At 47.8% G+C, this 22,120-nt stretch overlaps 1 protein-coding gene across 1 annotated transcript in view; it reads left to right on the top strand.

The window, feature by feature from the left end:
- The window catches only part of USP34 (ubiquitin specific peptidase 34), a 3,618,222-nt gene that overhangs the window by 1,776,366 nt on the left and 1,819,736 nt on the right, over nt 1–22,120 (top strand). The window contains exon 36 of the mRNA XM_069608012.1: nt 13,429–13,553. Within this exon, the coding sequence (XP_069464113.1) occupies nt 13,429–13,553 (125 nt within the window). The remainder of the gene's footprint in view (nt 1–13,428; nt 13,554–22,120) is intronic.

Raw genomic sequence — 22,120 nt, forward strand, 5'->3', positions numbered from 1 at the left:
TGCCCAGAGTCTCCCGGCTTTTGAATTCTTAAGGTTGCTCGGCCTCATGGAATCCTGCATTTTTCTGGTGCCAGAGGCCAGGCTGCGGATGAGATCCCTGCATTTGGTGCTCAAGATACATGGTCGCAGTTCTCAGGCAAGATGTCGGATCCCGTTCAGATTCCATTCTCGGTCTCCCAGGATCTTCTCTGGTGGGCCAACGAAGGGAACCTGATGAGGGGGGGGAACAGTTTTGGCAACCGTGGCAGGAGGTGACGGCAGTGACCCTCACAGGATGGGGCGCTAATGCCAACGATTTGACCGCCAGCGGTCGTTGGACTCCTCATCAATTAGTTAGAGCGGAGGGCCATCAGGCTAGCCCTGAAGGCGTTTCTGCCCTCTGTACGGGGGAAGAGTGTCCAGATCATGACGGACAACACAGTGGCCATGCATTATCTCAACAAAAAGGGGGGGGTAGGGTCACTTCCGTTGTGCAGAGAGGCAATGCAGCTCTGGTTCTGGGCCATCCAGCAGGAAATTTCGATCTCTGCAGTTCATCTGGCCGGAGATCACAATGCGGCAGCAGACGCTGTGAGCAGGCAGAGCGCGTCTCCCACGAATGGGAGTTGGCTCAGGAAGTCCTTCAGGCGATCTTCGCCCTTTAGGGAACCCCGCAAGTCAATCTCTTCGCCACCAGTGTCAACCGAAAGTGCGAGAGATTCTGCTCAAGGGAATTTCCTCCAATAGGAGCCATAGGAGACGCGTTCATGGTGAATTGGTCTTTCACGCTGCTGTACGGGTTTCCTCCAGTCCCTGTCATTCCTCAAGTGATGCAGAGGTTATGGAGGTTCGGTTCCCTCATGATCCTCATTCCTCCAGATTGGGCCAGGAGAGAGTGGTACCCAGACCTTCTGGAAATGTCCATCTGCCCTCCACGCGAGAAGGGGGGGGGGTCAGGTTCTCCATCCAGAGGTCAAGACTCTCAACCTTCATGCTTGGTATCTGAAAGGTTGAGGTTTAAGGATTGGGACCTCCCGGATGACATGTTGGAGGTGTTGCTTTCGGCCCGGCGGCCTGCAACAAAATCCCTGTACCGTTGGCTTAAGTTTTGCGACTGGTGCATAGCTCACAATGTTGATCCTTTTCAGTGCTCCATTCCTATGGCTTTGTCTTTCTTACTTTCTTTGGCCCAAGTAGGTACCATTAAAGGTTATCTGGCGGCGCTGTCTATCTTTAAGCGCTCGTCTGTAGAATGTTCTTTGAAGACTCCTTTGATTTCTCAGTTTCTTAAAGGACTGACTAATGTATTCCCGCCGTCTCCTTTCCATGTTTCTGTTTGTGATTTAAATTTGGTTTTGAAATTTCTTATGGGTGCTCCGCTTGAACCTTTGCACTCTTGTCCTTTGCGATTACTGTCCTTCACGACGGTGTTCTTGGTTGCGGTTACTTCCGCTCGCAGAGTGAGTGAATTGCAGGCACTTTCATCTAAGCCACCCTTTACTGTGTTTCACAAGGACAGGGTTATACTGCGAGCAGTGGTCACAGTGGGTGGGAGCGGTCGGGAGCGGTGCTCCTCTACTTCTTTTAATTAATTTTTACCGTTCCTATACTTTTATTTTAAAAAGAAACCCTTCCAGAATGGTTTCGTTTTAAAATAAAAGTGTAGGAAGAAGTTGAAACTTGCACTTTCAGTGCACTGCACTGGACGTTCCCTTAAACACCATGCAAATGTGTTTTGGGGTTTGTATTGTGCATGGGAGGGGGCATGGCGATGGAGTTTGTGGGGAGCAGGGCAGGCCAGTAGGGAATATAGCTCCACTACTTCTTTTCGTACACTTCGACCACTGACTGCGAGTACATCCCTCCTTTCTACCTAAGGTAGTTTCTGAATACCATTTGAGTTAAAAGGTGGTTCTTCCATCTTACTACCCTCCCCCTTATCCTGGTAAGGAAGAGGAACAACTCCATCGGTTGGATCCTAGGAGAGCTCTGAGCTTTTACATTTCTAGGATGGCCAGGATCAACTCTTTGTAGGATATGCTGGACACCGATTGGGCCAGGCTGTTACCAAACAGACCTTGTCCAGGTGGATTATCCTCACCATTTCGGAATGTTATCGATTGGTGGATAAGGACCCTCCTGATGGGTTGAGAGCTCATTCCACTATGGCCGTGGCTACTTCCACCACCCTCCAGCGGGGTGTTCCTATAGGAATATTTGTGATGCTGCTACTTGGGCTTCCATCCACACCTTTGTAAAACATTATTCTCCAGATACAATCCATGGTCAGGATATGGCCTTTGGGAAGGCGGTTCTTTACTCCGCAATCTGGTTGGGTACTCTAAATTCTTTTCCCTCTTCCATTCACTGGTACTGCTTTGGGAGTCTGTCAAAGATGTGGAATGCTTTGTAGGACACACTCCATTCGAAGAACAAGTTACTTACTAACTGGTAATGTTCTTTCGACTGGATGTTCCTCCAACGCATTCCACATCGCCCTCCCAGCCTGCCCCTCAAGAAAATTTTCTATGCAATTGCAGCTTCCGTTTTCCGCAAGGCTAAGTGCAGTCCAGCAGGCATCTGACTGGTGCCACACGTTCTGGGGGAAAAAACTTAAACTGAGGCTACGGGCGCTGTGCGTCCTATTTATAACATCCTGTGACGTCGCCCTTGACGGAGGCCTTCGAGGGACATTGACCAGACGCCTTTGACGCAGGACCCCCTCTGCTGAAAATTTTCCGAAGTGCACAGCTGTGGACATTGCATGTCAAAGATGTGGAATGCCTTGGAGGAACATCCAGTCGAAAGAACGTTACCAGTTGGTAAGTAACTTGTTCACCTTCTACATTCACTCTCCGATCGTCACCCCCTTAATCCCCTCCGCTTTCTGGTTCCATCACCAATGCCGAAAGCAACGGAGAGAGTGGACAGTCCTGTCTTGTGCCCCGTTGTAGCTGGATCGGCTGCAACATACTACTGTAAGCCGCCATCCTGGATGATGGTTTCAAATATAGGGTTGCAATCCACTGCCTCTGTCCCACCCCCCCAAACTCCCTTCCCCCCCAAACTGTTGCTGAGAGGACCTCCCCCAAGAAGGCCCAGCTTAACCTGCCGAACGCCTTCTCAGCGTCTTAGGCCAGCAGTAGGGTGCCCTCCCTCAACATCCCAGGCGACTTAAGAATGTGGAGCGTTTTCCACATATTGTCGGCGCCCTGCCTATCTAATATGAACCCTGCTTGGTCTGCGCGTACTAGATAGGGCTCCAACTGAGACGCCAACACTCTGGTGGAGATCTTTGCATCTACATTTAGTAACGAGATGGGCCTATATGAAGCACCGCTGGTTGGATCCTTACCAGGCTTTGGGATTACTGTGATCAAAGCTTGCAGAAATGTTGGCGGGATGGATCCCTTCCCGGTTATAGTCGAACAATTTGGCCAGGGGTACTGCGAGGCAGTCCTGATACTGCTTGTAAAAATCTGTAGTGGACCAGTCCTCCCCTCAGACTTTTCCAGTCTTGAGCTTGCGGATCGCCAGCAATGCTCTCCCTCTCTCCACTCCTCTCGGTCTGTTTCCACCGGCATGAAATAAAGCCCCTGGTAATACTCCACAAATTGGGTTGGGACTCTCTTCCTCCTTCTTCACCAACAAATAACAAAAATGACCCCATCTGCATCTGTTTACCAAGAAGGTCCCATCCGTTTCACCCTGCTCATAGTATTTCTGCCGAGTGTACTAAATCCGCTTGACCACCTCCCGGATGGAGATCGAGGTGTAGTTCCTGCCGCTTATCCCTCATTTCTCCCAGGATTTCTCCCCTATCCACATCCTTCTGTGCCAACTGGTCCCTCGGCGCTTTCAGTTTCCCCATGGCCTGGTTTTGACTAGCCCCCTCTCTTTTTTTTCTGTGCCCCTTCTGCAATGAGCAATCCCCTGAATGTCTGTTTAGCGGCCTCCCACGCCATGGCCACGTCTACCTCCCCATTGTGGTTGGCCTGGTAGTATTCCCCTATCTCTTTCCCTAGAAACTTGTGAAACACCCGATCCCTTACCAACGTATCATTACTCCTCCAGTGTGCCTGTCTCGTTGAGCTCTCTATCTGCCACTCCCCCACCAGCAGTTTGTGATCTGACCACGTTATTGCCTCTATTCTGGGCCCTTGTGCTGCTTCCCTCTGCTCCCATGGCACACAACAACTTATCTATCCTTGTATAGGATTAGTGCAGGGGGTAAAGAACGTATACCCTCCTGGTCCTGCATGATACTCCGCCACACATCCGTCCAGTGATAGTCCTGTAGCAGGTTCCTAAAGTCGACATTATCTTTCATTTCAACCCTCTGACTATCCCTTTTCAAAGAACAGCAATCCACCTCTGGATCGCCCACTAAGTTGAAGTCGCTACCCAATATTTTGACCCCTTCCGCCCAGCTCTCCAGCCTCCCCAATTTCCTACGGAAGAACTTCATCTGCCCTGCATTGGGTGCATAAATCGTGGCTAGTGTGAACTGTAACCCCTCGTGGAGACCCTTTATCCCCAAGAACCGGCCCCCAAACCCCTTCTTTATCCCTGTCACCACCGGTTGGAATGCTTTTGCCAGAATAATGCCTACCCCTTCCTTCTTGCGGTCCTTATGGGAAGCCCAGTATGTCTTGCCAATGTCTCTACCTTTTGATGGGGGACTCCGCCCTCCGCTTATAGTCGGTCTCCTGCGAGAAGAGAGCCGCCAAGTGCTGCTTGTGAAACATGTTACCTGACTGTTTGTTTTGAGAGTTTAACCCTTTAACATTTAACGTGGCTATCCACAAACTCAGCCATACTGCTTTTCCACCTTGTTCGCTTTGTCCCCACCAGTGTTCAGGGAGCTATCCCCCTCCCTCTTCCATAGAGCTGGCTGCATGAGATCCCCCACCTTTGTCCCTCCCCCATTCCCCCTCACACTTCCCTGCCTCCCCTTCCCCAATCCCCCATCGCCTCCCCCCCTTCCCCCCGTCGAAGCCTGCGGTCCCACATACCGTCTACTGTGGTACCGCTGACCAAACCACCAAGGCAAGTCCCTTGCCCCCCATAATACCCCTTCTCCCTCCTAGTCATACTACCTCTCTATCCAAGGCATACTGTGTCCCCGCATCTCTGCCCCTCTGCCCCCCAAGGCTCCCCTTCCCACCTCCCCAACAAAGCGCCCCCGCTAGCATCCTCCTTCCCCCTCCCCGTAAAATGCAACAAACCCAGATTAAGACCTTCCCCACCATCTGCCCTACCATCTGCATGTCGGTCCCCATCAGTTCCTCTAGGGTACGTTTGATGTCCTCATCTGTTATCACTTGACATCTCTCACCTTCACATTTGAAAATTAGCACAAAGGGGGATCCCCTCCTACACTTTACCCCCTTCTTCCGGAGCCATCTGGTTACTGGTCCACTTTTCTTGCGACGCAAACGTTTCTGGGCAGAGAGTTCCTGGAAAATTGCCACTTTCGATCCCTCGTAGTCAATGACCCCCATATGCTTGGTCTTCTCCAGCACGTCCACCTTGTCTCGGGAATAATTCATCCTCGCAAGGACCCCTGCCTCCACCACCCGCTTGATGCACTCTGTCCAAGGGCATTGTCTCCCCGTCCTTGGTACCCAGGACCATCCCCATGATCTCCTGTATTTTGCATTCCAGTGCCGCCAGTAGAGGTTGTTGCGCTGCTCCCTATTCTCCATGTTCACCCCCTTGCCACTTCTTGAAGACGAGCCCCGACCTGCGTCTCCAGGACAACGGTGGAGGTATATTTTGCCTCCACACCCTCCATCCTGTACCCCAGAGAAATCCGTCTTGCTGAGAGATCTGCCACTTTGACCTCAATGTCCGTCCTCATGCTCCTTATCTCCTCCAGGATTGCCTGAATATCTGTCTTAATGGTGCCAATCTCTGCTGTGCATGGGTGAGGCCCTCCATTTCCTTTCGCTTTCGCCATTTCCCCTTTCTCTGCGTATTGGTATTGTGAGAGTGTTTCTTTACAACTTATCAACGTGGGCGATCTCACACCAGCCGTACAACGTCTTTGTCTCCCCAGTCCGCCCGAGTCTTTATTTGCCCAGCCAACCCACCGGGCTCGCCAGCTCGAGGGGGTCCTCCCTGTTCTGCCCCCTCTTCAAACCTGCTTTCCAGTTTCCCAGTCGACAGGAACCCCCACAAACTTCCAGAGAGGGCTGATTGCACCTCTTCCGGCTCTCAGTTCCTTACCAATGGGGCACTGTGCTTGTGCCGGGGGACAGTGTTTGTGGTACCTCCCCCTACAGCAGGTCACTTGTCTTTGGCACTTGTCCACGCCACACAGGGGCACTTTAGGCACCTGGGCAAAGCACCCACTGCTTCTCTTTAGCACCCAAGCTCACTCCCACACGGGTGTCCCCACCAGGGCGCAGAGCCCCTTCACACTCCAATCTGCTCCTTAAATTGCAGGATTACAAAACCCAGAACAGGCCTCTGCACCGTCCTTGGTGGCCACCCCAAGTGGTCTCAGGTCTGGGCCAACCTCATCGAGCTGTGTCCCCCGCTCCTGGGGTGGCAGGGGGCTGTTGTGCCCCCAAGTCACTCCCTGTGGACCTCAGAACGGCCTGGTGGGGTGGGGAAGAGACAGTCCTGCATCCTGCCTGCCCCGACATGCAATCTCTTGGGAGCCTGCTTCTCCTCCTCGCCGGGTTTCCAGCCCTGCTCCTTATCTGCTGGCTGCCGCTACTCCTGGGCATAGGCCCCTCCGGCAACCATTGTTAGGGAGAATTCTCATTGATGGCTAATTTCCCTCACCTAGTGAGTCCCCCAGCAGCTTTGCTGGACTTCTGGGGTTTATTTTTTTCCACTTGGTAAGAGTGTGAGCTTTTCCCCCACTCTTCTGTGTTTTGCCATGTGTATTTCTCTGTTTTTGTGATTGTGGACTCTGGAGTACACCACTTCAGTGGCCCCCTTCTTTTGTGTGTTACACAGCACCTTCAGTGCAGTGGCACAGGGTTGTCTTTGAGACTTCCCACCAACTCCATTTTTGAGGCTGACTACAGTCCCCCAGAAAAGGGTAAAGTTGCCATTAACTTTACTTAGTCAAACTACCACAGATCCAGTATACCCCATCTTCCATGGAGTACTGGAAAGTGTTACTTCGTATCCCTTTTTTATCTGTACCTCCTAGAGCACTGTTTCGCTCTTTTAACATTTAGACTTGGCTGGTGGCAGTGGTATCTACCCTAATTTTTCTACCGCGATTATATTAGATAAACTTGGTATTGTTTTAGGCTATTATAGTAGCCTCGAACATAAACCCGCTTGACCAAATTGTCTTTCTTTTGGCTCCGGTTGGGTTTATTCGCATTTCTTTTTGTTAGTCCTTCTTGTGTTTTACTTTGCGCGGCAAATAGGTTTGCCTTCTTTGTTCACCGTCTTTTTGGGATGCTTCTGCCCAGAAGCCCTCCACCAGGTGCCTGGGTGTCTAGGTGGGCTGAATGTAAGGGAGGGGTGTAGTCACCCCTTGCACAGGGTATCCTAGGAAACCCAAGTCGCACTTTGCCATGATTGGCTGAGGTGGTTGTCCAAGCTGGACAACCGCCCTGCTGGGAGATTGACAGCCAGGCTGTGTGAATGGGGGTTTTGCGCATAAAAGGCAGGTCTCTTGGGCTAGAAGTCAGCGAGTCACCGCTGGAACTACAAGGAACCGAAGAGAAGCAGAGAGAATGATGACTGCTGCAACTACCCTGTCCCGGTGAAGCCCTGCTGCAGTCCTGAGCCATCTACCCTTCGACGACTAGAGAAGATCCAATCCGGAGTATTCTTCCCTTGAGCCTGGTGGGAATAACCAGCTCATCTTTCACAGCCAGAGGATCCTCTTCCTTGGTCGAAATCGTTGCACACTGCTGTAGTGGTGCGGATAGCCATCTGAAGAGCCTCTCCTGTTTTTAAGGAGCACACCTTTTATTCACGTCACTGCTGCCTTCTTCACTGCATCCCTGTGTGGTGCAGACCCCCTTCAGACATCCTCCTTCACCTCAAAGCTCCAGGAACCGTGGGTCTGTGGGAAACAAACACGAACAACTGCCAGGGCACCAGCTGGACCATTGGAATAAGGTACTGTGATCTGCTTGAGGAAACAGGGTGAACCCCTTTTCTTCATCTTCAAGGCTTGTCCTTGTCTTCCCTCCTTCTTATAACTTTTGCTTCCGAACATTGACGATATCAAAGTACTCTTGGCTACATTGAATCGTGAACTGTCTTACTGTGTGATCTTTGACAACAGGTCCCCGGTGTCACTTGACCCTGGCTCTGGCCCTTTGACTCTTGAACTCCTGTCTCTGAGTGTTTCTCGATTCTGTCTGCCTAACCAAAATATTGCCTGTGATTTTTGTCTCCTACTCCCTCTGGGTATCTCAGGTGCTAAGTGTATTTTTACCCCGGTAGCATTTCATGTCACGGAAAAGCGTTTAATTAGTAGACCAAACTGTCAAAAAGTGATCGCAATAGTATTCGCGGTAACATGTTTTGTTCGTAACAGAGGTCCATTCAAACACAGGGTACTTACCTTGAGACTAACTGTACAACGTGGATTGGTTAGTTGTAGTCTATTTTTCGTGTGGGTTTTAATCTAATAGAAGTGTCGTGTTTACAACAAATGGTTTAAAAATAAATGTACTTATTTTTCTACCTGAAACCTTGAGTCAGTGTTTGCTTGAGTCACAGTAATTCAATGATTGATTGATTTGTTTATTTATAGAGTGCATTACACCAAGGCGCTGTACAATGGAACAACTCACACAGTGAACAACAATAAACATTTGGAGCAAAAGTACATGATGAATCATTCCACAACAAAACAGTGCAAAAAGCAATTAACTGGGGGGAGGGAAAGTGGAGAGGGAGTAGGATTGGTGAGGGGGAACAGAGAAGGATAGAGCAAGTAAAGAATAGAAAGATGGGAGAGTGAAACGGTAGTGGGGATAGAGGAGTTAGAAGAGGGAGAGAGGGGGGAGGAAGAGAGAATAGGGAGGTCTTCAAGGAGGAGAGTGGAGGAGAAGGCATTTAAGGGACGTGCGAAATGAGGGAAGGGTCGTGGAAGAGCGGATTGAGAGAGGGAGTGAGTTCCAGTGAAGAGGAGCAAGGAGTTGGAAGGAGCGGAACCGGGAGGAAGCACAAGGGGAAGGAGGTACAGTAAGGAGGAAGTGGTCAGCAGAACAAAGAGAGCGTGAGCGTGAGGGGGAGTAAAAGGTGAGAAGGGAGGAGAGATAAGGAGGAGCAAGACCATGTAAGGATTTGAAAAGGCAGAGAAAGCAGAATTTTAACTGTAAGTGGAAAGGTAGCCAACGAAGATGAGAGAGCGAGGAGGAGATGGAATCACGAGAGGTAAGGAGACAAAGAGTACGAACAGCAGAGTGGTAAATGGATTTAAGGGGGGCAAGCTGGGATGCAGGAAGTCCAAAGAATAAAGGGGAGCAGTAGAATAGTCGGGAAAAGATGAGAGAGGAGATAAGGAGTTTGGTCGCATGGAATTTGAGGGAGGGACGGATTTTGCGAATGTTGTATAGGTGGTAACGGCAGGAGCGAGAGGTAAGTGAAATGTGTTGTGAAAAGGAGAGAGTGGAGTCAAATATAACGCCTAGATTACGAGCATGGGAGGAGATAGGGAGGTTGGAGGGGGCAAAGTGGATGAATGGGGGAGGAGAGGGAGGAGGAAGTGAGTTAGAAGGGAAGAAAAGGACTTCAGTTTTATCAGTGTTGCGAGAGGACATCCAGTTCTTGATAGCTGTGAGACAGGAGGAGAGTTTGAGATGGAGGTCAGGTGTGAAGGAGGAGAAACAGAGAAAGAGTCGAGTATCATCAGCGTAAAAGTGATGGGAGATATCAAAGGAGGAGATAACAGGGGCGATGAGTGAGGTATAAAGAGAGAAGAGGAAAGGACCAAGTACAGAGTCTTGTGGAACACCGTATATTAGAGGGAAGGAAGAAGAGATCTGACCCCCCCATGAGACGGTAAAGGAACGAGAGGAGAGGTAGGAAAGATAGCCAATTCAGAACAGGGCCCTTGAAACCAAAGGAGGAGAGAGTGTGTAGGAGGAGTGGGTGATCAACAGTGTCAAAAGCTGCAGAGAGATCAAGGAGAATAAGGATGGATGATTGCTTGGCATGCCGAGGAGAGAGTTGAGGATAGAAGTAAGAGCGGTTTCAGTGGAAGGTTTAGGTCGGAAACCAGATTGAAAGGGAGGAAGGAGAGAGGAGGAAGAGACAAAAGAAGAGAGTTGAGAATAAGCGAGACGCTCAAGGAGTTTAGATAGGAAAGGTAGAAGGGAGATAGGTCTGTAGTTGGATGTGAAGAGTGGATCAGCAGAGGGTTTCTATAGGATAGGAATAATCGTTGCGTGTTTGAAGGCTGAGGGAAAGGTAGAAGAGGAGAGGCAGGAGTTAAAGAAAGTGGTAAGGTATGGGATATGAAGAGGGTAGATTTTGGGGATGAGAACGGCGGGGAGAGGGTCAGAGGGAGCGGATGTGGGGTAGGCTTTGGAAAGGGAAGGGACGTCCAAAGCAGAGACATGTGAGAAGACAGACATAGTGGAATAGGGAGGAGAGGGGGGAGGAGAAGAGAGGGAGCTAGAGGGGGAGTTTAAGTTTTGGCGGAGTGAGGTGATTTTGGAGGAAAAGTAGTTAGCAAAGTCAGAGGTAGAAAGCATGGAGTTGGATGAGGGATCGGGAGTAGGAGGAGAGAGAAGACGGGTAAGAGTTTGAAAGATTCGACGAGGATGAGATGCTTTAGACTGGAGGAGGTTAGAGTAGTAAGAGGACTTGGTGGTTGCAAGACAAGAGTTGTAAAGAGCGTGGTAAGAAAAGTAAGAGGTTTGATTAGAGAGCGAAGGAGTTTTGAGCCAGAGTCCCTCTAAACGCCTGAGAAGGCGTCGCATAGAGCGGAGATGGGGGGTAAGCCAAGGTTGAGAAGGTTTCTGTGTGGGGAGAGAGGGGGTAAAGTTGGTCAAGGGCAGTGGAGATAGAGGATGAAAGGGAAGAGAGAGCATCATCGGCAGAGAGTAATGCAAAGTCTTGGTGAGATGGGAGAGAAGAAGAGCAGGTGTCGAAGAAGAGGGTAGCGTCAAAGTCCTGGAGGTCACGACGCGAGTAGATTGGGGGAGAAGGATTAGTGTTAGTAGGTGTAGAGAGAGGGGAAAGGGAGAAAGAGAGTAGAGCATGATCTGAGAGATAAACAGGGAGAGAGGAGACGGGGGAAGAGGAGTGGGAGGAGGAAAAGATGAGGTCAAGAGTGGAGCCAGAGGAGTGAGTAGAGGGCGAAGGAAGGAGGGAGAGGAGATGGTAATAAAGGATGGAGAGGAGAGGAGAAGATTGAGGGGGAGAAGCCAGATGGATGTTAAAGTCGCCAAGTACCACTAAAGGAGAGGCAGGTGGAGAAATAAGTGAGAGGAGGTGATCCAGATCATCAAGGAAAGAGGAGAGAGGACCAGGGGGTCGATAGACAATCAGGAAGGAAATAGGGTAGGGAGAAGAGAGGGACTTGTAGAGGAATTCAAAAGTAGAGAAAGAGGGGAGAGTTGGAGATGAAGAGGAGGAAATGAATTTCGGGTGGAATAAGAGACCAACGCCACCACCTTGTCCAGAGGTACTAGAGGTATGGATGAAAGAGGAAGACAAGGTCGTTAAGGAAGCAGGGACAGAGGTGTTTTGAGGTGGAATCCATGTCTCAGTTAGGCAGAGGAAATGAAGATTGAGGCGAAAGAAAAGATCAAGGGTAGCAGCGGTCTTGTTACAGATGGATCTGGCATTCCAGAGAGCAGTGTTTATGAGGGCAGATTGGTTGGCAGTGGGGGGGTAGAGAAGGTAAGGGCGATGAGAAAAGGAAGGAGGATGGGTAGGAGAGTTTGAGGGAAAATAATGGAGAGGACTAGGCATCAGGAGGAGCGAGTAGAATAGGAGCGAGAGGAGGAGATGGAATGGGGGGTAGAGGGGGGAGAGCGTGGGGTGAGAAGGAGATAGGGGGGATCGCATACCAAGGACTTAGATACAGACAGGTAGGTAGGAGCAGAATAGTAGTAACGGGAATGTTGAGGGTAGAGATAAGCGAGGATGAGGATAGGAGGAATTCAAGTTGGAGGTGGGAGGAAGCAAGTGGGAGTCAAAAGAGTCGGAGGTTCAGGAACTCAATACTGTGGAAAGAGGAGTCCAGAGGTGCTTGAGACAGGACGATGTAGTTGCACCAAGTTATCCTCACAAAGGGAGCCAGAAGGATCCAAAACAGTTAGATGGTGCAGGACGTTGATAGTGTAGATGGAGGAGTCAAGTGGTGCTTGATGTATGACAAAGTAGGAGTCCAAAGTTATATCCGCACCGCCGAAGGTGGTGACAGGGTAGAACTGAAAAGGTGTGGGAACAAACAATGGAGAGGGGGGAGAAGAAGCATATAACTCAAAGTCAGAGCCGGGCAAGCCAGGAACTGTGGGAGTAGAGTTGGAACACAGCCAGTGGATCGACAATTATACAAGTGGAACAAGTATAGCGCAGAGTCCCCCAAAGGCAGATATATGGATCAACCGGGAACTAGCGTAGTGCAGACAGTGTTCCGAGGTTGAGTGAAGTACAGAGGCCCAGGAAGCAGTGAGGCAAATCCGTCTGGATAGTGCGCAGGAGGTGGGGACTCAAGCTCTGTGGGAAGAAGGGGCTCGGAGAGCTGAGTGAAGGCAGCTGTGTGGAGGGAAAAGAGAAAGCAAAAAGGTACACTGCCACCAGCCTGTTAGATGAACTTGTAACAGTAAGTAAAAGTTACTGCAACAGTGAGAAAAGACAGCCAATGTTTTCCCTCAACACACCACATAAGGTCAGGTGTGCTGATCTCACAAAATAAAATACAGGGGGGACAGAAGGAGCTTCCAGAAATGCTGCACAGACATTGTTGTGCTGCTGCAGTAATGAAATGTTGATGCCATTAAACATGAAGGAACGCATAACTCCATTAGAGAGTTCCAATAAGAGGTAACAAGGGTGCCCAAGTACAGAGTAAAAGAATGGGTGAGTCTGGAAAGAGGTTCCCACTCACTCGGGAGAATCAGATAAAAACCAAGAGCCCAGCAAAAAGTGTGGCGGGGCTCACAGGTGGTTAGAATTTCACTCAAAATCGAAATCTACACTCAACACTCACGTTTTGGAACATAAATCAGGATAGCCCACCTAGTTTGAAATCTGTTGGAGCCAGTGGACTAACAGAATCTTACTTGACGCTAATTATTGGTTTGATTAATTGTACCTATGCTTGGTAGAATAGGCTAGGGGTTCTCAATATAATTCCTCGTATTGTAAACATGATAGTTTAAAGTTTGAAAGTAAGTTTTGTTACAACTTACTGTATTTTTATCAGTCTCACATTTTCTAACAAGGATGATGACATAAAATATGATTGTGATATTTCATGTTTACATTCCTTTTTTACAGTTACTCATTATTCAATGTGGCTTCTAGTGAGTTGGGCTCTCTGTTGTTCGTTGGTAAAATCCAGCCTAGCAGATAGTGATTATTTGCAAGATTGGTTGAAGAAGCTAACACTTCTTATTCCAGAGGTAAGCAATTTAAGTGCATTTGAACACGTTTGATTAGAAATGAATCTTATGTTTCATGTATAAACAATCAGGATATTCTAGTACTGTACATTAAAAGATATTCTCCTAATATGAAAGTACCACAGTCATGTGTTTTGATCTTCCACATATGTTTCAGTTGCCTTGAAGTGCTTAACAGAAATGGGAATCCCAATCACTACACAGATTAAGCATGTTCCAAATCTCCAAATTTGCAGACCTATAAAAAGTATACTTTCAGGACAAAGGTACATGCCGTGGATAATCATTATCAGGAAATCTTACTTTTCTTGTCTTGTTTATAAAATTAACTCTGGTAAGAATTGCTCATCAAAGAAAGCAGGAAGTCCAATAGAGGTTTGTTCTCCTCTTGGCCTGGATATTTTGCTGCTTCTCTGAAACATCTTGGCTTTACCAGGAAAATGCCTTTTACAGGATTCTATTAACCTCTTTGCTTAAGGCCCACTTGCTTGCTTGCAATCAGCACAAAGAATCATTTTTAAGGTTAATGCTTGCGCTTTAGAAATATTTTTACCATATGCAACTACTTATTTGTAACCCAAATGTTGTTCTTGAGTTTTCAAGGCGTACCATATGTGATAGACTTGAGATACCTAATGGGATTATAGCTTAAAGACGTGAAACCGTGTCTGCATGCTAAGGCTGATGTCCTATTTTTTCTTGCAGTCTGGTGAGCCATGTCAAATCTAATGGATTCAGTTAGGTGCATAAGATTGAAGCAGTAATCTGATTAGGTCTTAAGCATGTTGTGCAGCTGGTCGTGGGTGAGATCCAGTGAACTACTTCTCTTTCTGATGTTGTTTGCTCATGCCCTGTTTTGAGCATCCTCCTGTTTCTGTGGAGTCTGCAACAGTTTATTCACCAGCATCACCAACCCTGTTAAAAATGTCAGCGTTGTTATTAATCAGGGCAGTAAGCACAAACTTTGCATCTGTCTTTCTGGATTCTAATTCCAGGATATTGTTCCGATCCGATATTATTTTGGCCCAGCTCCTTAAATAACATTTACATAGAGGAGAGGCACTAGGAGTGCCATGACTCTCTCTTCCTAAACCATGGTTTGGAAGCCTTGGACATTTGTCAATCCTTCTCCAAGGAAACCCTAAAGGACATGCAGAGGCATTTGGTAGCATGGCTACATGAGGAAACTGAGGCTCGGATTCAGCTTATTTTCGAATTTTGGTACCTGTGCAACCAGGAAGGTCTGCTGTTAACGTTGCTTCTTCAAAAATAGCTACATTGCATGAGATGTTCTCCATGGAGAAAAGGGTAAGGGTTACGTCCAGGCCAAGGCTTCTAAAGGTTGCTTCAAGCTCTCCTGATTTTCAAAGGCCTATCTAGGCTCTTCACCCACCTCTTCGACTGAGCCACAGGCATTGAAGCCATCCTTAAGCACATTGTGTCATTGACAAATACATCAATTGCTTACTCATAGTTAATGTCCTCAGTGAAGCATAAGGGGGCCACGAAGGCCACCTCCTCAGCAAGGTCATCCACGGCCACCTCAATAATGAGCTCTATCATCAGAGCCTCCGTCAGTGGTTATCTTGTAGACCACGCCATCATCCACCACATTGACAACCTAGTTGATGGCAAAGACCATTACTCATTTGAAAAACATGCATGGCGGCGTCATTTTAGACAATTTTGACTGTAATCCTGTCAAATGTCTCAACACAGCCTACATCTGGCAAAGATGGCACACCCATGCAGAAGGGGATAAAACCGCTCCCTCCAACTGATAAGTTACAGCTGTGTCTGCATTCACCCTGACTGCCAAATCAAGGAGTGCTGTCATTACAGCCTTATGTCGCACCATTTCAACCTCAACACATAATGATGTCTTGGCAGCCGCAAGACAACTACCTATCCCTGGACAACCTCTAGACACTAGTGACTTGTCTGAAAACAAGGCTACGTGATGCACCTCCTAGACCCCTTCCTTCAGAGTTATCCCTATGGAATATGCAAGAGCGGTCCAGATTGGGGATTACACCCTTCTAACCTTGCGGAGCAAGACCTTGAGAAGAGGAACTTGACCTCATCTCAGATAAAGAATCGCAGGACAACATTCACCCACAGACCTAGCCTAATGCATTTATCCAAGGTCGATGAAGAGGACAATCTAGTCTCAGCTGTCAGGGAATCGGAAGAGTGTACCCTTCCAGAGACTCACCCCCTGATGAGATTAGGGCTTTTCATTCCACCATGGCTAAGGAAGCAAAAATGTTTGACCTGGGAGAGAAAATCTGAGAAGATGGGCTGGTGGCCATGCACAGCCCACGTCACAGCCCCCTGCTAGGAGGGATTGTATGGAGAAAAGGTATGGGGACCCGGATGATGCATTGAAAGGCCTCCAAGTACAACCAAGCATAGAATCACTAATCTCAGCTGCAGCCAGGAAAAGGTCGGCAAATCGTTCCACAAGTCAAGTAAGGAAAGCAGTAGACGCCTTTGGGTAAACGGTCATCACAACAAAGGAAACTACAGGCTGCTAACTCCGTGGCCATTCTACTGTGGTTAGTCTGTGAGGATCTGGTGCAGGATCTCCCAGATCTTAGAATTCCTGCTTGATAATGTCAGAATTGATTTGTAGCTTCTGGCTTGATGAACTGATTTTAGGAGGCCACCCTAGTTATAGTTAACAGGGAACTAGCCAATACCCAATCAAGGGTAAACATGGAGAGGTTATTCTCAGGAGAATTTGAGTGATGTCATCAATTACATTTGTGATGTCATCTTTGATGTCATGGGTGTTCGTCTTAGCAGTGCACAGTGGTGGTTTGAGTTATGGTTGCTTAGCTTACCACAACTGGCACATTTCTGGGGTTTTTCTTTTTTACTTATAACCATAGTATGGATAGGTTGTTGTTAGTGCAAAGTAACTGTAACGTCCCTCTAACAAATGTTTGTGCACTGAATTTGCGAGTTTTGTTCTTAGGGCAACTGAAGCATAACGTCCCTTTACCATTGTTTTGGCACTGAATGTGATAGGTTGTTAGTAGGGCACTGTAACCGGAACCTTCCTTTAGCATCGTTTTTTTCAGTAAAGGGGGTCGGTTTTTAGTAGCGCAACTTAGCCATAACGTCCCTTTAACAATGTTTTTTGTTAGTGAATTTCATAGGTTTTTAGTAGGGCACTGTACTTGAAATGTTGCTTTAGCATAGTTATTTCTGTAAAGGTGATAGGTTTTTGGTACCGCAACTGAACCAGAACGTCCCGTTAACGTTTTGTCACTGATTGCTTGGCTGACCTGATTACGAACTTGTGGAAAGCCCAAATTCCCCTGTGTATATATCCATTTGTGCTATCCCCTTCCCTTTGCTAATAGTGTTGGTGTATCTTAGAAAGTAAAGGTGTACATGTTAAGTGTTGGTGAGTTTGTGAGTAGTTTTTCTTAGTGTGTTAACATTGCATGTTGAATGTGTGCCGCACATTACTGTCCGAGATGACTGCAGTAAGCAATATGGAGGTTTCCTAGGGAGACTGCACCTGGCCGGCGTATGTGCAATCACAATGCAGGTATCCGTAGGACTCCAGTACTGGCTGCATCTTCTAATGCACTTTTAATTTGTTGTGGGAACGCACGTCTATCCGGTATACAGCTATGTGTATGCGTAGGGCATCCTCTGTGTGCTGGTAACACAGCCCCTGTCGCCAGCCCTATGGATTCATACAGTAGGCTCCCGCATTTCAAGTAGTCCTGGCGACTTCATGGGTTGCTTTGCAAACCTAAGAATTTATGGCTGCAGCGCGTCTGGCTGTTTGAGGCTCACTGGAAAACAAGGAACAGCAACCTCCAGTGTACGGTGGGCGTGTTAAATGTCACATTAATTTGATTGATGTACTGCTTGCCTTTCCATGACCCGTGAAATAGACACACCGTCTCTGTACTGGGCACTGTAACAGGAAGTGTCAAGGGTTCACATGCGGGTCGTAGAAAACATTTAACTGCAGGTGTGACAGTTTATAGTGAGTCTGCAAAATGGCAAAGCTGGTGTGGCTTGGTCACTCACATACTAGTGCATATAAAGAGAAGTAAGCAAACAGCAGATTCTTTGGAGCCCAAAGAATATCAGTGGTGGTTAGAAAAGTTCTGTAGCCGCATGGGTCTCGCTGAATAATTATCTTCCGGCTCCACGTAATGAAACTGCGTTTCTCGTTGTTGTAAACATTATAGTATTTCAGAATGTATTAATCTCTGTGAATTCTAGTCCTACGGCTAATGCCGTTCCATGAAGTGCCCGTACTGCGTATGACGAGAACTAAAATCGAAGCACAAGGGACCAGTGGGCAGGGTAGTGCCCTTCCAACAATGCAGTAGGGTAATTTCATGTACAGCATTCTCAACATCTGCTGCGGCCAACAACAGGGACACTCCTGTAGGGCAGCAGAGCTTTAAAACATCCCTGCAGACCATATGCTGCGCTACCGACCCTTACCTGGCAAAGGGCATTGAATTGTGCATATACTGCGATGCACAACTCTACAGAGGGAAGCTACTTGGAAGTGCTTGGGAAGGGCCCGTCCAGGAGCATGACAATGACTGGTGCCTATTTAAGTGAGGGCCACCCAACATTTCCCTCTCTCTGCACGTCCCCTATGTTATCCCTGTAGGTGCTGCCCCTTCCGTACCGGCACTTGCCTTTTGTTCCTTCGGTGGCGTGTGTTACAAGACCAAAATAAATAGACATCAACTGGAAAAGGAAAAAAGTTAAATAAAGAAAGCTCCTTTCAGAGTTGAACAATGGAATTGGCAAAGAACGGATGCAGGGCACCACGCACAGTGTATGCTCCACATAATGTGCGCACTGTGGAAAACACTGTAGTGGAATCGGGTAGAAAGGGATCGCTGTAGAAAGAGGTTTTTTACATGTTGCAGTGCATTTTGAAGAGTTTAAGTGCGCAATACCTACTACAAAACTTTTCCTTTACTAACAAGAAGGGCAGCAAGGCAATTTGGATGTCATGACCCTTGCCCCTGGCTCTCACTGGCAAGTCAGCCTTCCAGTTAGGGCCAGGTCAAAGGCCTTAAAACCTCATCCAAGTCTCTCTTGGAGTCAGTCCTGGCATCTTTGGCGCCAGGCTCATAACCATCATGAAGACCAACATTAGAATGGGACTATTTACTTGGGACTATTTAACTTGGGGGGGGGGGGGTTGGAGGCACACGCATAGCTCAGTTACAAGGAACTGAGCTATGCGGTCTAGTCTTTTGGGTGTGGCAGGCCTGGGACTACTTTACCTGGACTACTTTGGGTGTGGCAGGCCTGGGACTATTTTACCTGGACTACTTTACCTGAGACTATTTAAACCACACCCAAACAGCAGAACATGCTTTGCATTATTCTGCTGTGGGCAGCATAACGCTCACCTTGTCCAGTTCTTTGATGCCAGCTTACCTGAAACCAAGGACCTGCAGAGAGAGAAAGAACACTACGAAACTTACCTGGAACAGTATCCTGTCTTCAATCCATTGCTGACTTCAGTTCCACTCACCTGCAGGTCCGAACTCCATCATCCGGCACCGCATGCTTCCTGGAATACTATAACCTGGAAAGAGGAGAAAGAAAGACAGCATTAGTAAGCATTTACTCACGTTTCCTCCCGAATGAAGAAAGCCACACAATTCTTACCTGGGTAGTCTCTCCTGGTCAGTATCATTGCTGGAACATTATGGCGCTCGGCGAGGAACATTGCAACCTGCAAGGAGAGAAAAGACACAGGTAAGCAATATAAAAGGCGAAACAGCGCCGCGCATTGTGCATTACTCACCGGACAGCATCGCGCACACCGCGCTTTCGCCTACCGGCCCATGCTCATCTTCAAACTGCATGACAACACCGAAATACCTTTCCATACCTAAAAGGAAAGAAGCAAGACATTTTTATTCGAACTAAGAGGAACATAAGAACTGCATATAAAGACTGTAAAGACTGTAAAGCAGCAAACCTACGGAGTCACAGCAGGCCTGGATTCCCACAGGGGGGCTTGCACCAGTGAAGTAACTTGGTCGCTGCTCGCCCCCCACATATACGCGGCCCTGACCCATGTATTCACACTGTTTTATGTTGTCCTATTCTCTTGTTTAGAAATTGTATGAATTGTTTTAACCTCTGTTTTTCACAGCAGTAGGTAGTTATGCATTCAATGTCAATTTGTATCAACAAATCCAAACTACTTTTTCTCGAATATGTATTTCCCACAAGCAACATGTACCTTGTCCATGTCCAACCAGAAATAATTTGTTCTGTGTTTTTTGTGTGCCAATAGACCAATAGGTCTTTCTTTGAATATAAAATAATTGTTGAAGAAACAGACATGACTACTATGATATGTTAATGAGTCTATGGGGATATTCATTTAGGCAAGACTGACCCTTTTCATTTTTGTTACTTATCATGAAACATACAGCCATAACTGCACCCTCTGCAGTTCGGTCGACAAATACACCGTGTACCACAGTCTGTGAGTACAAACTACACCCAGAAACCTTATTGACCAAACCCGTAGCCTCCGCAGGCCCATTTCTATGGCTGCCATCTGCAAAAGGGGCGTATGTGACATGTGCAACCCTGCAACTATCGCAACGTCCGCTGACTTTTCGTGCTGTGCGCGTGCGGGAGTGGGAGGAATACATTTCAACCACGGTAGTGGACTTCATAAGTAGTGGCGCCTCTGAAAGGAGCCTTTAAAAAAGAAAAATTAAAGATGCTTCCATAGAAACACTTTTTTTGTGGTTTTTTAAAGTATTTTTGTGTTTTGTAGTTCAGCTCACATTCTTACAATAGGGTCTTCAGTGCAGCCTGTAGATTGGAAAACAGAATATCATTGCCACTGGTCGACAAAGAAAGGCCATTTGCTTTGAAAAGGTCTATATATCGAGAACCAATGTTGTCATTCTCACAGGAGAACATCGCAGCAGCACTCAAGAAGTCACTTATGCTTCTGTTGATGAGACCCCTTCCGACCTTTGGCTGGCGACAACAATCATTGGAATAGTCCCATGCTATTTGTGGTGGTATACATGAGAAACGCACCTTGGCAGTGGGAAAAATGCACTTCACTGCTTTCATCAACTTCTTCAGTTGACGGTACACACGGGAACAAGCCATGGAACCCAAATCCAACGCTCCATAGTGCACGACCACACCATCTACAGTTGCGAAAGTCGCTACTCGTCGACCTACTGCAAGTGGCCACTCGTCGACCTACTGCAAGCAGGCCGCCAAAACTGCACACATCGCCACAGCACCACAAAGCCTAGAGTAATGAAACAAATGAAAACAAATGTTGCCACTCCTTCTTGTGACGCACAACCTGAGCACTTGATTGGACAATCCCCACAGTCCCATTTCCATTGGTCAGCATGGTGAGAAGCGCAGAATGTGGCACGTGCGCTTCCCCAAGTACCACGAGGGCCGCGCTCCAGTAAAGCAGGAGCAGTCCATCTTCCCTTTCCACTATTTTTTGTCCATCACTACCTCATTGGGTACTGTTAGTCACACACGCATCCACCAATGGCATCCAAGACGTTAGCATCTAACACTGTCACTTCTGTACAACACTGCATATGTAACGTTGCACATTGAGCCTGAAAACTTTTCCGGCAGTATGTTTAGAACTCTGTTATAAGTGCCTGTGCGCACGGTATCTGCCTCTGAGCGTCCATTACATTTTTAAAAAGGTTACTGGGTTTTTTTTTTCTCCCATCCACTATCGTCAAGTAGAATTTCAATTGTATATGCGTGCAACGTTTCCATTTACCCGTATCACCCATTGTAATATCGAAACAGGAACACTCTTCTTTCCTTCCGGCAATACTACGAATTTGGTTCCCCACTAACGTATCTCCTACATAAATCATAAAAATATGCCACCAAAACCACCACTGAATGTATGATACCAACCTAAAGCAACGTCTGAAAATCTCACTATCTCCACAGCTGTGGATCGCTCTAGGCTAGACTATTGCAACAGCCTTGTTCTAAATCTGCCTGCTTGTACTCTTTGCCCTCTGCAACTCAGCCAGAAGAAGACTGCACGCCTTGTGCTTGGCCTCAAGGCCAGGGATTGTATCTCTCCGGGACTGTAAAGTCTGCATTGGCTCCCACTAGCTCCGAAGAATAAGGTCAAAACCCTCTGCATTATGCACAAGGCCTTCTGGGCCCTCAATACCTGCAAGTCTCACTTCCTAAATATCTCCATGCTCGAGCTCTTCCCTCATCCGCCTCCAATTCCCTTTAGCAAGCAACCAGTTGGTGGTTGATCTTTCTTCGGCTGGGGCCTCCCTGTGCAACAGCCTCCCTGCTTCCCTGAAACGTGAGGAGAACCATTGCTGGTTCCAGAAGCACCTGAAAACCTTTCTCTTTGCCTCTGCTTTTTCTCCTCCTATCCACTGCTGACTTCCTGGCTGAAACTGATTCTGCACTGGTTACCTGGCCACCCTCTGATCTCGGGCCCAGGCAACCTCCCTCCGCCAGTCGCACGTCTGCACTACCTTTCTGGCAAACCCGGCACTTGGGGA

The sequence above is a fragment of the Ambystoma mexicanum genome, chromosome 4q (assembly GCF_040938575.1).
Source record: "Ambystoma mexicanum isolate Mex_15411 chromosome 4q, UKY_AmexF1_1, whole genome shotgun sequence".
NCBI classification, from domain to species: domain Eukaryota; kingdom Metazoa; phylum Chordata; class Amphibia; order Caudata; family Ambystomatidae; genus Ambystoma; species Ambystoma mexicanum.